This window comes from Myotis brandtii, unplaced genomic scaffold (genome assembly GCF_000412655.1).
Source record: "Myotis brandtii unplaced genomic scaffold, ASM41265v1 scaffold325, whole genome shotgun sequence".
Lineage (NCBI taxonomy): Eukaryota > Metazoa > Chordata > Mammalia > Chiroptera > Vespertilionidae > Myotis > Myotis brandtii.
In genome coordinates this window covers 1,565,964-1,582,269 of record NW_005362486.1, presented here as the reverse complement: position 1 = coordinate 1,582,269, position 16,306 = coordinate 1,565,964, and the positions used below count along the sequence as shown (strand labels likewise).

At 56.4% G+C, this 16,306-nt stretch overlaps 1 protein-coding gene across 3 annotated transcripts in view; it reads right to left on the bottom strand.

Moving 5' to 3' along the window:
* Nucleotides 1-6,679: 6,679 nt before the first annotated feature.
* KIRREL3 (kin of IRRE like 3 (Drosophila)) overlaps nt 6,680-16,306 on the bottom strand; it is a 498,221-nt gene continuing 488,594 nt past the window's right edge. For 2 of the 3 annotated variants that reach the window (XM_005870878.2, XM_014543406.1), the window contains exons 17-21: nt 16,065-16,100; nt 12,453-12,560; nt 10,683-10,792; nt 8,791-8,877; nt 6,680-8,190 (exon numbers count right to left, since the gene is read on the bottom strand). In XM_005870878.2, the coding sequence (XP_005870940.1) occupies nt 7,747-8,190; nt 8,791-8,877; nt 10,683-10,792; nt 12,453-12,560; nt 16,065-16,100 (785 nt within the window). In that variant the 3' untranslated portion in view covers nt 6,680-7,746. The remainder of the gene's footprint in view (nt 8,191-8,790; nt 8,878-10,682; nt 10,793-12,452; nt 12,561-16,064; nt 16,101-16,306) is intronic. The other variant, XM_014543407.1, reaches the window with a different exon arrangement.

Sequence of the window (16,306 nt, the reverse complement as noted above, 5' to 3'; positions counted from 1 at the left end):
TTTGACTAGTCCACGAAAAGGGTGAGCTTGGAGCAGGTCTGTGAGGTGGGAGAAGGTGGGATGCCATGTGGGTGCGACTCCCCGCCATCCTGCCATCAGCCCAGTGGGCCTCTGCTCCTCCAGCTGCCAGTGATGGCGCATGTGTGAGGTCTCAAGGGTCTAATGGGCACACTATGTAGACTGTGGAGTATGATATCAATAGTAGATTGGAAAGCTGCGTTGCATCATGGAAAATACCAGAAAGGGAACGGATCAGGTGAGGGACAGCTGGAGGGCCAACTAGTTGCCTGGTGCAGAGTAACCTTTTCTGCTGACCGAAAAGGCTTTGTCACCCACAAGCAAAGGAAGGGTAAGACATCAGCGAAATGACTCAAAGGCAGGCTTTGCATAACCAAACAATGAGCAGCGCGAGGTCAGACTGCTCTCTGGGAGTGATTTTCAGTGTTGAAGGCAGACGCCTTTCTTCGGGGTTTGGGGAGACGTCATCCATTTCGATGGCATGCGGCCTACGTACCACACACAGGAGGTTCCGAAACGGAGGGTGAGGAGACGATCCCAGTCGGTTGGATGTCTAAACCTTCTGATCTTTTCTGACGTCTTAATCACAGCTCCAGAAAGCTCTGTGCTAGTTTTGAGCATTCCCATGATTCTGTACCAGACATGGTTCCAGGGAAATTCTTCCAACTTAGAAGTTTAAGGAAGGAGTGTGTGTGTGTGTGTGTGTGTGTGTGTGTGTGTGTGTGTAGTTACAGCCTGTTTGCCATTCCCGTTCTTTCTCAACGAGTTTACCTCTCTTGTTAGAGGTCTTGGTGATTCTGCACCCAGGAAATGAGACAGGGAGGCGACCCTTGAGTCTCAGATGTCAGATATGGGGGGGATCCAAATGTATTGGAAGGCTCCGCTCCTTCACGTAAGGGGGTACACAGGACTGGGATCGGGTGGGGGAAATCACGGTCCTGTCTGTGAGGGTGAGCACAGAGGACTTGACCAAAGTTTCTAGGGAAAAATGAACTTTGGAAGGCAGATTTCAGGTTCCCAGGGAAAATTAACATTTTCAAGGACACCTATCCCTCAACAGAGGCATGGCTTCCTCTCAGGAATCTTGCAAGACTGGGAGGGTGGGGCTGGGTGGAGGGAATGAGAGAAGGCTCAGATGTTGAAATCACACTAGGGGATTGAAGTTGGAATTACTGAACTAAGCTATTCCAGAACCATCTATTATTCCGAGGCTCCCTAAAACACTGTTTACATAATCACCAATTTTAACGCTTAAAGGGTACCTTCTCCTGCTTGAAAATGTGTTTCTGTCTTGAGGGGAAGAAATCACAAGAGTGGAAATTAGAGGCTACTAGGGAGACTCTTGCTATGAAGGGTGAGGAGACAAACCCTCTGACCTTTTGGATGTCTTAGCCATAACTTCAGAAAGCGATCTGTTAGTTCTCTTTCTCTCTGGGCTGTGTTCCACCGGTGTCGCCTGCGTGGCAGGAGAGCTACAGCAACTTTCAGTGAAAAGCCAAATAGGGATTCTTATCTAAAGACTCTTCTATGGAAGCCCTGAATCCACATGCATCTCACTTTATGTCTACTGCCTTCTTTCCTCAGCATTTCTCCCAAGTTCATTACTGTCACAAATGTATTTCTAGTCCGTGGGCCATTTTCATTTTCCTACAAGGCAGGCAAAGGCGGTATCTTTAACGTCGTCCACCTGAACTTGACTTTGGGGTGACCTGAACCTGACTTTGGGGTGACCTTCAGGGGGAGACGCCCTGTATTCAGGTCCTATCCCAAGCACCGCCTCTCGTCTCGAATCACTAAGAGCAGATGTCACAGGAGCTTCACTTCCTAAGACCCCAGTCCCCCCCAGTCCTGTTTCCTGAGACGTCGCCTACCTCGTCTTTGAATCCAGAACTTTAGATTCACCACAAGAAAGACAGCTCTAAAGGGCACTCTTGAGTGTTCTCATGGCAATCGGAGACTCTTCCCAGGGCCACGAGGTTAAGAAGCAGCCGAAGGAGATAGATGCCTTTGCATGGCTGACCTCCCCGGTCTGTGGGGGGTGGCCCAGGGGTTGAGGAGGCCCCGGCCCTGTGGGGAGGCTCAGTGGACTGTTCCAGAGGGGAGAGCTGGGAACATGGAGTGGCAGGCGGCTATCGGCACCAGGGATGTAGACCACAGTCAATGCGAACCGTGTGTGTTCACAAAAGGCCTTTGGAAGATGAGGGCTAAGCCAGGTTGGTGTGGCTCAGCGGTTGGTTGAGCGTCAACCTATGAACCCGGAGGTCACGGTTTGATTCCTGGTCAGCGCACATGCCCAGGTTGTGGGCTTGGCCCCTATTGGGGATTGGGAGGGGGAGTGCAGAAGGCAGCCAATCAATGATTCTCTCTCATCATTGATGTTTCTCTCTCTCCCTTTCCTTTCCTCTCTGAAATCAATAAAAATATATTAAAAAAAAAAAGACGAGGGCTAGGCGGGGAGTAAAACTGCAGGGCCCGTGGTAATGAAAGATTTCCGTGAACGTCAGAGACCAGACCTTAGAGGGGCGGGGAGAGGGAACCAGGAGGAATAGCAATTAGGGGAAGAATGGACGATCCTCTCCTACAGCAACAATGGATTCACCGGGGAAAACAAGTCCTTATTTTCAGAAAGAAGGGTAGCTTGAAATTTCCTCAGTTCTTCCAGTTGATGACCTAGTTAGGAAGACTGAAGCAGAGCGGGTCAGGGAAAAGGCCTTGGGAGCCTCACTGACGTAAGAAGCAAAGGTCAGGATGAGCGATCTCTATCAGCGATCGATTTCTCAAAGGTTGCTGGGAGTTTTGACGTTTGCGTAGCCAACGGCTGGTATGTGGTCATATCTGAAAACAACTTAGGTAAGAGGCTCCTAAAAGACTTTTTTTCTCTAAGGGGAAGTCAAATTCAAGATTTGGTTGAGATGTCATAGGTTGATGTCTACGTGGTTTTGTTCCTTCAGGTAGGCACACCGAGTGGTATGTTAAACAAAAACCTATATGCAAATGAGGCTAGTTTTTATTTAAATCTGTATGCTTTTATTTTAATAAAGAGTTTCTCCGATGGGGAAACTTCCTAGAGAAGAAACTGATTGCAGGACGGCCTTGGTCTTCTTTTCTGGTGCCATCACATGCCACACACAGTACCTGGGAAGAGCTCCTTGAACTTGGGGGCGTGTACCTTGGGATTTCCGTGCTGATTCCTTGATAGCAGACGCCATACACCAGTGGTTCTCAACCTGTGGGTCGCGACCCCTTTGGGGGTCGAACGACCCTTTCACAGGGGTCGCCTGAGACCATCCTGCATATCAGATATTTACATGACGATTCATAACAGTAGCAACATGACAGTTATGAAGTAGCAACGAAAATAATTTTATGGTTGGGGGTCACAACATGAGGAACTGTATTTAAAGGGCCAGAAGGTTGAGAACCACTGCCATACACGGTGTGTACGCCTCCCCATACCGACGGGAAGAGAGAGAGGCGACCCCTGAGAAATCTCCCGAGGACAGCGGCCTGCTTGTTGCCATGTCCCCGGGTCCCTTCCTCTCCGGAAGCCCCGAGGCCTAGGGCTCTGCAGCACTTGTGTCCATAGGCTGGGCCAGGCCCGGCTGTCCATGGAGCTGTCCCATGCCGTCCTCAGCTCCTCCAGCGACAGCACTTCCTGTGCCGGGAAAGCTGAAGAGGTGGTGGAAATAACTCTGGCCTTTCCAGACTGATAGCGGGCCTGAGAATCAGAAACCGGGCTCCCGGCCAGGGACTCGGAGCCAACAGTGAGTTTAAAAACTATCAGCAAACTGGACACTGGCCTTGGTCGGGGAGGGGGGCAGCTTGATACACTGAATAGCTTTGTTTCCCGGGGAGCCGTGGTCTTTCCAGGTCATTCGGGGACTGGAGGTGGAGGATGCCAGCCCCGCCTTCCGCCCCGGCTCAGCCACCTCAGAGCGGGTGCAAGCAGATGGCCTGTACCACAGGCCGGTTCATCACAGTCTAGGATGAAAGTGGCCTTGGGTCGGGACTGTGGGGTGGACACATTTTACAGAGGAAGTCACGGGTGTTGAAATCTCCTGTGTGCCACCCGCTCGCTCTGTGACCTAGGCTTAGGGCAAGTCTTTTGGCCTCTTTCTCAGCCTCATTCCCTTGCCTGTAAGATGGTAAGACTGGGTCGAATTGTGAGCATTCAGTAAGGTTACAAATGTAGACTCATTTCAGTTCATTTGAAATCGCCTACAGGGGAATTCAGGGTTACCCATGGCTTTAAAGTTTTCTGTTTTGTTTGTTTTTGTTTTGTTTACACCTTCCTTTACCAGCTTTTTTGCACCCTCGCTCCTGTGGGAGAAGTGAGTAGGGCTGGAGACAATTGAGGGATGCACACAGCTCAGGCGAGGCTCTTCCGAATGCCTCAACATTCCAGAAGCCCGGATGCTGCTAATTTTCCCCTGCTCTCTGCCACACACACACACACACACACACACACACACACACAGCTTTGCTGTGTTTGTGCATTGGAGGAACTCAGGGCCTTGGGCACGGGCTGGCTGAGTCTGGACTGCTCGGCCCCATCAGGACTCCGTTCCCTTCTATGACAGTCCACATGCTTTCTCGGGGAGTGCCCTCAGGACACAAGACCAGCTCCGTCTGTTCTACGGGAGAACAGCTTTCTTCCCTGTGCTTTGGGTGATTCTGAGTCATAACCTGGGGTTTCCGGAAAGAATGGACGCCTTCACCCCATTATGAACGCTGTGTATGGGCGTGTGTTGTGTGTGTGTGTGTGTGTGTGGCAGAGGGCAAGGGGCAAGGAAGGCTGTGGTGGGGGTTAGGGGGAAGACTCCCCACCCAGGTCCAGGGCGGGGAAGATCAGACAAATGGATGGGCAAACCCTCTGAAGTCACCCTTCCTTATTCTAGCACACCAAGGCGTTTTGCATCTGGTCTTGGAATCTTGTTCCCTTTTGGCAAAGGCAACACATACACGGAAAGGAGAAGTCTCGTCAAGATTAACCTAGAGGGCGCAGGGGCCAATACCCTGGCGTCTGGGCGGGGCCAGGATGGTCCGAGGAGCAGGATATGGGACTGGGGTGTATTGCTTCTACTTCTCATCAGTTTCCACTCCCTCGGGCTTGGGGGCTGCACCGGAAGCCATCTGGGGCCCTGGGGGCTCTGCAGCGACAGGAAACACGGTGGAAACTGAACACCCTCCTGGGGGGAGGTGCTAAGAAGGCAGCCGGCAAACCTGTGGGTGGGGGCCATCCGAGGACTCAGTGTATGGAAAGAAACACAGACTTCTGTGGTGGAGGTTCCCACGATGGTGAGGACTGTGGGGGGAGCGGGAGAAGAAGGGTCTAAAACAGGGGTCCTCAAACTTTTTAAACAGGGGGCCAGTTCACTGTCCCTCAGACCGTTGGAGGGCTGGACTATAGTTTAAAAAAAAAACTATGTACAAATTCCTATGCACACAGCGGCGGCAAAAACACCCGGCGGGCCCGATAAATGTTTTTGGCTGGCCGCATGTGGCCCGCGGGCCGTAGTTTGAGGACCCCTGTTCTAAAACGTATGGGGAATGCCAGCCTTAGCGACCCTTTGGGTTCTCCTAAGGTCCATGTGACTCCTGCTCCCGGAACGAGCCCTCTACAACTTGCCTCTGTGTACCCATCCCTTCCCCTCTTCTGTCACCACAGCAAGCTTCCCACCCAAGCGAGGCCACCCTTGGGAAGCGGTTCGAGTCCTGGAGGGTTGTGGTTTTGGGTGCCATTGATTCTTTGAAGAGGGCCTCCTCCCCTGAACCCCCAAAGAAGGGCGCTTCCCTTGCACAATGTTGCGGAGAGACCTCCAGGGACCCTCCAGGGCCCAGCAGGGCCATGTGGCCTCTAAGCTGGACATGGCATGAGCCAGGTGGCTGGTGAGTCCTGCTGCTGCGCCCCACCGGGTTGGGCACGGCCACCAGGAGAGCTATGGGGCGCTCCCACAACCAGTGCTAGGGGCTGCCTTCATTGTCTAGGACAGTGGTGGACAAACTCATTAGTCAACAGAGCCAAATGTCAACAGTACAACGATTGGAATTTCTTTTGAGCGTCAAATTTTTTAAACTTAAACTATATAAGTAGGTACATTGTTATTAACTTAATTAGGATACTCCTAAGCTGGCCTTTGCTAAAAACGTCCTCAATCTGATTGAGGTACGTTCGCTGAAGTCAACCCCTTCCAACTCTCCCATCCACACTCGTCTTGTATACTTGTTTCAGATAGACGAGTGTGGATGGGAGAGTTGGAAGGGGTCGACCTCAGCCAACGTACCTCAAAACAATGTACCTCCCCCGCGCTGCGTATCCCCTGGCCCGCCTGCACCACGTCTACTGTCGCCCGACCCACCAACCGACACCCCCCACTTCTTCTAATGCCACTTCTTCAAAATAGACTCGCCCAGGCCGAAAACCGACTTCTGCGCATGAGCCAGGAAGTTTCAATTGCACTGTACGCACGCGCGCCCACACGTGGTATTCTGTGGAAGAGCCACACTCAAGGGGCCAAAGAGTCGCATGTGGCTCGCGAGCCACAGTTTGCCGACCACGGGTCTAGGAGAATCGAATCAAATGAGGGCAAAGAGCTGTGGGCCCCAGAGCGCTGGGTTCCTCCGGTGGCTCTGCGGGAACAAAAGGGGAGAACGAATGTGCTGGAGGAACAACCCTAACATTTATTCTCGGGTGCTGAGCAGGACGGGGGAGGCGGCGACAGGCTTTCTCTCTTGCCCACAGAGTCTCGCTGAAGACAGGGCCATTGCTCCTGGTGTGGATCCAGGACCCCGAGTCTCATCAGCTGAGAAAGCCCGTCTTGTTCTCTTAAAGCCCTGACCTCTAGTCCCCTCAAACCTACCTCTCGCAGGAAACACCGTCCCCCTGACCAAAGAACCACTCGCACCCCTTGTATTAACTCAGATGTGCCAGTGGAGGAGAGGGGACTATGCAAAGCAGGGCGGGTGGGAAGGCGTGAGGCTCACAGCCTGGGAGGGGGCGTGTCTGGTGAGGCGCTCCCCAGATGAGGTGCTCACACCCCCCCTCCCGCCCCCCAGGACACCAGTCTCTGATCGGGCCAGTCCCACCTCAGAGTCCAGAGGCATCAGTCCAGGGACAGAACTGCAAGAGTATGGACACGAGAAACACCGAACAAATTGGGGGCAGGCTGCCAGCCAGTGTGCGAGAGCTGGTCCTGTGGCCAGGCCGTTCCTGGCTCTGAGCAGCAGAGGGTGCTGCGGCGCTGGGGCAGCTCCATGTGTTGGGGGAAGCCTTCCGCCCTCTTCTCGCTAGAGTTGCACAGGGGCACAGGCGCAGGGGTAGAGCTTTTGGGCAGCAAGGGGCAGAGCTCACGAGGAGACTGGAGAGTGATGGGCAGTTTCATGAAAGCGAAGTTCTAGCTGCCTCTAGTGCCTGTGGGAGGAGCGGTAGGGAGGGGCCTCCAGGAAAGGGCTGGGGACCAGCCAGGGTCCTGCAGGGAGCATGGCGCTCAGCTGCATCCTCCTGCCTCCTCCTCCGGCACCCCCACCTCGCGCCTCTGTCCCGGCCGCTGGGGACCCAGATTTGTGCTTGATCAGGTCTTCGCAGGAGGGTGGTGGCAGAGGCACTCGGGCTGTCCTGGAGGCTGCCGGTTCTGGGGTCCTCTACACAGTCCCCGTGCTATCTGGAGAGCCAGGATGTGCGGTGGCCCCCGTCCCCCCTCCCCGCCTGCGCGGGCTGGACCGCGATCCTCAGACGTGAGTCTGCATCCTCCGCTGCAGGGGTCGGCTGGGGTCGGAGTTCTGCGAGGAGGACTGCGAGTGGTGGGAGGAGGAGGCCGAGGCCTTGCTGGCCTTGTCGAACTGCACGTAGCCGTCCTGCTTGCCGCTGCTGCTGACGCTGCTGTCGCACTGCGTGTCCAGGAAGGAGCTGCTGTCGCTGAGGGAGCCCCGCTGGAACTCGCGCTCGCAGAGCTCGATGGACGAGCTGCCCATGCCCAGCACGAACCTCTGGCTGTAGTCATAGAGGCGGGCCTGGCCGCTCAGGGTGCTGTAGATGTTGGTGAAGGACATGCCCGTGGGCACGCGCTGCTTGCCCGCAGGGCGCAGGTCCGGCTGGCAGCTGGACAGCGAGATGGTGGGGGTGGAGTGGTGCTCCTTGAAGGTGTTGACACTGTAGTAGCCATTGGTGGGGTCCTGGGCAGGGGGTGGTGGTGGAAATCAGAGCATAGCAGCGTCAGGGGCGGGCGGGCTGCGCTGAGCTTCCTACGCTGAGCCGGCCTTCCTTACAGGGGTCTGGAGGCGGACAGACCAGAGGGGGGACAGCAGGGGAGAAAGGGGGGGAGGGGGTCTGGAAGGGTTATCCCCGAGAAGAGAGGGCTGCCAGGTGTTCGGGTGACAGCGCAGAGGGAGGGCGCTGCAGGGAGGGTGCAGGGTAGCTTTAGTGATGTCAGCACAATGCCAGGTCCTTTGAGAACCAGACTTTATTTTTTTTTGTTTTTGTCCAGAACACGGATGCTTAGTTTTCAAATGCATCTGTGAAAAGGCTGTGGGAGAGGAGAGCTGGGGACCTCCACCTGAACTCGGTTGCCTCCTTAGTGTGGGGCTGAGACAGCAGGTGCTCACAGCGCGGGGGAGGGGGGGGGTCCCACCTTAGGGAGAGGAGAGGCACCTGCCCCAAGGTGAGCTCTGGCCTTTCTCTTCTATTTGCTGCCATTGTCTGTCTGGACCGGGGCTTGGGCCCTCAGCGCTGAAGGCCAGGGGACACCCGGTCCTACAGCTCGGGGCCACGCCTACCTTCAGGTTCTGAAACTCCTTCTCTTCTTCTTTGAGGACCTCGAGCTGCTTGAGGACGGAGTCTTGCTGGAATTCTCCCCGCTCCATCTGCAACCCAAAGATGGCTGCTCAGCGGGCAGGCGGTGGGCTAGCCGTCCACTCGCCCCGAGGAAGAGATGGAGAGGCCAACGCGAAAGAAGCCTGCATCTCTGCCTCCCACTGCTCGGCCCACGGGAGCGTGAAGGACTCAGGAGTGGGCGTGGGGGGTGGGGGTTGGGAGGGGTGAGGGGCAGGTCTCTCAGACTGAGCTCATTTCCCTACAGAGCTCTCACTTGGCTGATTCAATTCAATTCAGATTGAGCATTTCCTCAATTTCAGGGCAAGCACTGTGCTAAGGGCCAGGTACACAGCGATCAAGATACAGCTGTTCTCATCAGCATGAAGGATCTGTAGGTAAATAGTTACAGAACCTCGCCCGGCCAGTGTAGCGCAGCATCGATCCACGAACCAGGAAGTCACCGGTTCGATTCCCAGTCAGGGCACGTGCCCATGTTGTGGGCTGGATCCCCAGTAGGGGTGTGCAGGAGGCAGCCGATCAATGATTCTCTCTCATCATTAATGTTTCTATCCCTCTATCCCTCTCCCTTCCTCTCTCTCTAAAAAAAATCAATAAAAACAATCATCACAGAACTTCAACCAGTGGGCACAGGTCGGGGCCCCAGCAGGGCAGTGTGTCATCAGTGCTGGGCTTAGGGAAGGCATTCGGAAGGAGTCACCGTGAATCACGGTGACCTTGGCCACACAGCAATGACGTAGATGTACTAAGTTTTCTTCCTTAACAGATACCAAAATGCTGAAGAAAAAGGATCACTTCCTGTTTCTCATTCAGTCCTCAGCACACCTGGTACAGCGCCTTCGGTATTGTGGTCATTGACTTAAATGCTTTTGGGATGGAATCATATTTAATGCTTTTGATTAATTCCTTGATTTGCCAGTGCCTAGTGCAGTGCCTGATCTACATAGAGTAGGGCTGTTACCAATGTTAGGTTTGTGTCGGATGAATGAATGCAGTGGCATTGCTCTAAATGTCCAAGAATTAAAATAATACTTACACTTAAGGTGAAAAATAAAGCATAGGAATCACACAGTGGGTGTGTTAATTAATCTAAATAACCTCCGTAGCTGCTCCCCATGTGGCATTTCTGCACAAGCAGCTGACATCTCGAGAGCTGGCTGTGCTCCACAGGCTCTGGGGGTTTGCCATCTAGCCCTCAGCATGGCCCGTGTACTCTTACTTTCATTCCCATTTCCCAGATGAGCAGACTAAGGCACAGAGCAGCCCATGATCTTCCCCCCTCCGGCGTATCACCACGAGGGTCTCCTAGCAGTGTTTCAGGTTTGTTTGCACAGTTGGGAGGAGGAACAGGCGTGGGCTGCTGGAGAAGTTATGATTTGCTTACGGTATGCAAGTCAGTTCCGGAAGAGGAACCTATGCCTCTTGCAAGTCTTTTTCACTGGGGGGGGGGGGGGGGGGTGGGGATTGGGACATGGGGTATATACTGAATATCTGTGATATCTGTGGGTGTAGGTGTGTAGAATGATAAGTTATATGGCAACCTCCTGTGGCTGTTTATGCATGTCTTCTCTCCCTACCGAATGGCCAGGTTCTGTGAAAGCTGGGGCTGCCCCTTAGATGTTGTGGCGTCTCTAGAACCCCCAGCGCAGCAGAGCAGACACAGGGTCATTCTCTGTGGGCCGAGAGCAGGCGCCTGGCCTGTGATAGGGGGAAGGGCGCGTTGTGACGGATGCGCTGCTTCATGAAGCACCTCAGGCTCCTGGGGTGGGGTAGCTTGTCGTCCAGGACTTCGGGGCTCAGGGGTTGGGGCGGGGTGGGGGTAGGACAGCATTCTCACCATCAGCTGCTTGATGGTGGGGTGCTCCTCGCCCTCCCTGCCAGAGGCAGGCTCCTTGTGGACGATCTCCACGCGGATATCGTTCTTGGCCGACACAACACCTTTGAGATCTGGGCGTAAAATAGGAACGTGGAGATGACAGGTTCCGTCTGCATCCTCGGGCATCAGGGCCCGAGATGGCCAGCCCCTCCCACACCCCCGTGGCCCCCGGCGTTGACCCTCCAGCCCCCGAACCCTGCGGCTTCACCACGTCCCTCCTGCCAGCAGAACCCTGTCTAGAAGAGCTGAGGGCTCTGGGCCTCAGAGCTCTGCCCCTGTGGGCTCCCAGTTGCATGCACCTCAGCCCGTCACTGCAATTTCCGGGGCTTACGAGGCTGTCCTCATCCCTTCGTCCACCACACGGAGTGAGGCCCTTTCATGCTGCTAAAGTCTCCCCACTTCTGGGGGTCTTCTCTGACCCCCTGTAGCAGGCTCTGAGCTCCCCCTTCAGAGCATCACACACCTGACTGTTAGAAAGGACCTACTGGTCAACCTCCCGCCCGAAGCAGAGATATCCCTGCTGTGCGGTGGTCTCGCTCCTGAGTCAGTGCTTTCAGGACGGAGACGGGCAAACTCTAGAGGAGGCAGCCGGTTTTCAGTTGGCAACTTGTTAGAAAATTCTGGCTAAAATCTGGGGCCCTGGCGTTTCCATGGAGAGAGTGGTGAGGGAGGTCCTGAGGCCGCACCACTGGGGCGTCCAGGCCGCTTGGCCTGGAGTGGAGGGGATGTGGGGGAGCACCCAGCTCTCTCCCATAGCGAAGGCTGCCCCGTGGAGGAGTGGGCGGGCTTACTCTGATTATTCACGTCTGCCTTGTGCTCACAGCACCGTGTTAGGGCTGCGTGGGGTCACACAAGTCATGTCCCCCACCCCCTGACTGTTACAGATGGGGAAACTGAGGCTGGGGTAGCTGTGGCCCTGCCCAAGCTCCCATGTAGAAGAAGGGGGACCAGAGGACTGTGCCTGCGCGGTCGCCACCTCTGCGCTGCTGTCGCATTTGACACGTCTGCGTGTGTCCGTCACATGGAACGTCAGCGCTGTGTCCGGGATGGGAGCTCGACACGCACACGATCTTCAAGAATGTGCGGACACCGAGATTTTATTGCCCGTGACGGAAGGAAGGCCTTTAAAATTCTGCACAGCCCTAACTGGTTTGGCTCAGTGGATAGAGCGTCGGCCTGTGGACTGAAGGGCCCCAGGTTCGATTCCGGTCAAGGGCATGTACCTTGGTTGCGGGCACATCCCCAGTAGGAGGTGTGTAGGAGGCAGCTGATCGATGTTTCTCTCTCATCGATGTTTCTAACTCTCTATCCCTCTCCCTTCCTCTCTGTAAAAAAAATCAATAAAATCTATTTTTTTAAAAAAAGTCTGCACAAAGAGATCCCTTGGATGGCTTTTTGTTTCTCGTGTGTGGGTGACCAGCTTTTCAGGTTGGACTTGCTGGCCCCAGAGGGCGGGATTTCTAGCATTCTCTCGGGCTACACGTGTTCAATCCCCAGTGCTGGCTGACTGCCCTGTCGGGGGAGGTTTAGTGCAGTCCAGCTCCCCCTCGGGGAGTGCCCACTATGTGCCCGACGCCCGCAAAGCACTGCTCGTCCGGAGATGCGCACGGCCCATCCCTGCCCGCAGCTCCCAGCACCACCTGGGCGCCTCCTGCTCACTTGCTCTGGGGGTGGCCTACGCCTGGCTTTCTCTCTGTCCCCCTCCCCGAGATCCCGGGGCCCCTCCCATACTTCTCTGGGAGCGGGCACAGCAGAAGGCCACGATGGTTGCCATGAGCACGAGGAAGGCCACGCCAGCTCCCACGGCCACCCCGATGATGACGGCCATCGGCACGGACTCTGTGGGAGAGAAGCAGGCACAGCTGACCAGGGATCCAGCAGCCCACGCTCCCCGGGGCCTCACCCAGTTCCCTGGGGTGCAGCCGGGGCTAGAGCCCTGCACAGGGCCCTTCCGGAAAGTGCCTGTAGGGGGCGCCCAGGCAGAGTCTAACAAGGGCAGCTCAGGTGGGACATGGGGAGGGGGAGAGGGCAGGAGGAAGACAGGGGAGCAGTGGTGGTGGAAGAGGGAGGCAAGCAGACAAAGGAGGGGGCCGGGGAGGGGACAGGGGAGGTGAGAGGCAAGGCTGGCACGTTAGATTTCCAGGGGGTTCAGCCGGTCTATCTCGCAGTGGCTGAAGAATCATCCCCGAGTCCTGGCTTGTCTTTGGAAAATGACTGTGGTCACTGTCCTTGTCCGTTCGGGTTGCATTTTCCTTCTTGTCCCTTTCCCAGGTGCAAGAGGCTGGGTACAGACACCCAGCCCTTAGAATTAGTCCTCAGGTCGGAGCAGCGCCCCCTAGGGGCCTGCTGGGCATTTGCAGTTGTAGGTGTCAGGCCCATCTTCCCCGCCAGGAGAGCAGGATCCCAGCTCTCTCCTCTTTAAGGAGAGGTGCCCCTTTTCCTTGCCCGCTCCCCCCACCCCCCCAGTCCTGCTCCTTCCTCTCCTAGGCCAGTCCTCTGGGCATCCTGGCAACCTTTCTCAAGGGGCCCAGGCCCGCAGCTAGGCAAAGCCCTGCTCCCGACTGGGCCTCTGTGGTCTGTGCCTGCCCCAGCCCAGGAGAGATGAGGGTAGGGAGGGTGGTGTTGGGGCGGGGTTTGGGGGGTGCTCTTCCAGATAGCCCTGGCCTTTCTGTGGCTGCATATGGGGCCTGAGCACATGATGTGGGGCCTGGAATAGTCCATGGGGAATAGAACTGGAGACTGCAGGGGCACCGAGACCTGAGGGCCCACCGAGTCCACATCTCTCATTTACAGATGGAAACACCGAGGCCCAGAGAAGTCAAGTGACTTGGTCAAGGACACTCAGCATCAGTGGGGCCAGGGCAAATCTGGGTCTCCTCTTACCCCTCCCCCCAACCCCCACTCCGATCCTGCCCCGCTCCGTCCACTGTATCACACAGCAGCCGCCAAATCTCCCATGCTCCGTACGGCCCAGACGCCATTACTTCTGAGCAACTTCCTTCACCTCTCTTATCTGTGAAGCGGGATGGTTACACTGCCCAGGCAGGGCTGTGCTACGGGGTTTAGGTGAGGGAATGCAGCTAAAGGCCTTGGAACTGAGCCTGGCCCCCAGACCTATTCGGCCTCCGGCCTGTTTCCATATGGGAAGGAGGATTGTCTCGGATCTAAATCGTAAAGAGAGGATATTTCCTCGTAGCGTTAGTACTCCCTCCCTCCAGCCCACTCCACATTCCCAATGTGATGTTGGGACATCTAGTTGTTCGTCTTGGGCTGTGGGTTAGCCTCTCATTGTTAGTTTATTTAAAGAGGAGAAGAGTCTGGCTGGCGTGGCTCAGTGGTTGAGTGTTGACCTATGAACCGGGAGGTCACGGTTCGGTTCCCTGTTGGGGCACATGCCCAGGTTGAGGACTCGATCTCCAGTGTGGGACATGCAGGAGGCAGCTGATCAGTGATTCTCTCTCATCAGTGATGTTTCTATCTCTCTCTCCTTCTCCCTTCCTCTCTGAAATCAATAAAAATAAATTTTATAAAAAGGAGAAGAAAACTGCAACCCTGGCTGTTGGAGATGCTGCCTGGGGGAGGCGGTTGGTCCCTGCCTGGCCAGAGAAGGTGCGGATGGTTGGCGGTAGTGGCGGCAATGGTGGTGGTGGTGATGCCGGTACATCCTTCTAGCCCAGGACTCACACACCAGCTCCCTGTGACCTGCCTGCTGGTGGCTGGGGCCACTGTGGGAGAGGCAGGGAGGGTGGGGAGGAGATGGGTGGGGCAAATGCTCAGGGATGGACAATGCAGGTGCTTGGGGAGTTTCCACAGTCAGGAGTGAAGGACTTGACCTTGGTTGACCTTGCTCTGACACACGGAGGATTCTGTTTCTGGTTTTCATTCCATCGGGAAAGGGAAACTGCTTTAGAAGCTCGCTGGCTCTGTGCGTTTGCGTTTGATTGATTTGGGCTTGACCTAGGTTCTCCTCGGCCACCTAGCGAGTTTCCTTGGAATGACCTGGTCTTGTCTCGGCGGAGCTCAGAGCACGGGGGTGACCATGGAAGGCTCCCGAACCTTCTGGGCCTCACCTGGGGTCTCGGCTGTGAAACCAGAGAACCAGGGAAGCCCATTCTGCCTCTGGCATCCTGTGAGCCACCTGTCCCTCAGCTGTTTGCAGCTGGACGGCACCATCTTTTCTGGAGAAGGAGGGCAAGGGCAGAGGAGGGCCTGACGGAGGCGAGGGGGGGGGGGGGGGGGGGGGGGGGGGGGGGGTTGGATGGCATTCCTCTGTGCCTGGCCTCCTGAGGTCTGGCCTCTGCCCGCTGTGCTGGTGGTCCTTTCCTGGACACAGCACCCGTCCGATGTCCCCCGGAGAGAGAGGGACTGGAGGGAGGAGCCGCCCTCCATTCAGCCTCCTCTTCGTCTGAGGAGGTGGAGTCCCAGCCAGGAGGGGGCAGGGACCTCTGGGTGAGGGTGGACAGACACATGTGGCATAGAAGCGGCAGGAGACACCACGGCCAGCACCAGGAGGGGCTCGGAGGGGCCTCGGGAGGATAGCAGGAGGCTGACGACTCGATCCTGAGCGGGCCTGTGCCCCACTGAAGCGGGTTGAAGGAACTGACCGGCCCCAGCTCCTTTTGGGGCCAGCGTGGTGGGGGAACCAGGGCAGAGGACCCACACCCTTGGCCTGTCCTTGGTCAGCCTGGGGGATCAGGTTTGCAAGGCCCTGATCCTCTTTGCTGGGTTTCTGCTTGGAGGGGGGGTGGTGGGGGACCATTTCCTGTGAGGCCCAAGACAGAGCAGCTCAACCCAGGGATCCTGACAGCCACCCTGGGGCCAGGTGCCTCGGTGGAGGGCGGTGCCTTGTGGTGGGACAGCGCCCTGGGGAATGGCAGGTGAATGGCAGGCGTGGGGAGCAGGCAGCCACGAGCAAGCATGGATTAGCATGGATGGTGCAGGCCAAAGCAGGTTGGAGGCCCCGGCCCCTGGAGGCCCCTGCTGAGCTGGTGATGATGTGAGAAGCAGGAAGGGCAGGAAGACCATGGAGATAGAGGGAGGTTGTCCCAGAGGGCAGGAGCCAGGGCTTTGAAGGGAAGGGACGGGAGGAACAGAGCAGGGGGAACAGGCGCCTGGTCCCTGCAGCAAGCAGCCTGTGGCTCTGGGGGCGTCTGGGGTTCCTTGACCCGTGTGGCTGGGAACCCCTCTCCCTGCTGCTCTGATTACACTGACCCCTCGAGATGGGGGAGGGCGGAGAAGTTAGCGGCCTGCACAGGCCTCCCTACTCCCTTTGGGGTTCCCTCCCCCACTAGCCCTGAGGTCCCTTTCCCCCAGCCCAGGGAGTTCTCATGTCTCCTTCCGTACCTGCTTCCAGCCCGGCTCCCGACTTCATTTCCGAACCTGTTTGGAAATAAAGCAAGCGTCCACCGCCAGGGCCTGTGGGGTGGGACTGGGGGGACCGCCACCTGCAGGGGTCTGGGGTGCGGGGGCTCCCTCCTCAATCATGCCTTCGGGACTCCCCAATAGACCCAGGCCATCCCAACTGAACTCGGAGAGACTTAGAGGCTCAGGGGGAAGGGGCCAGAGAGAGAAGTCAAGGCTGAGTG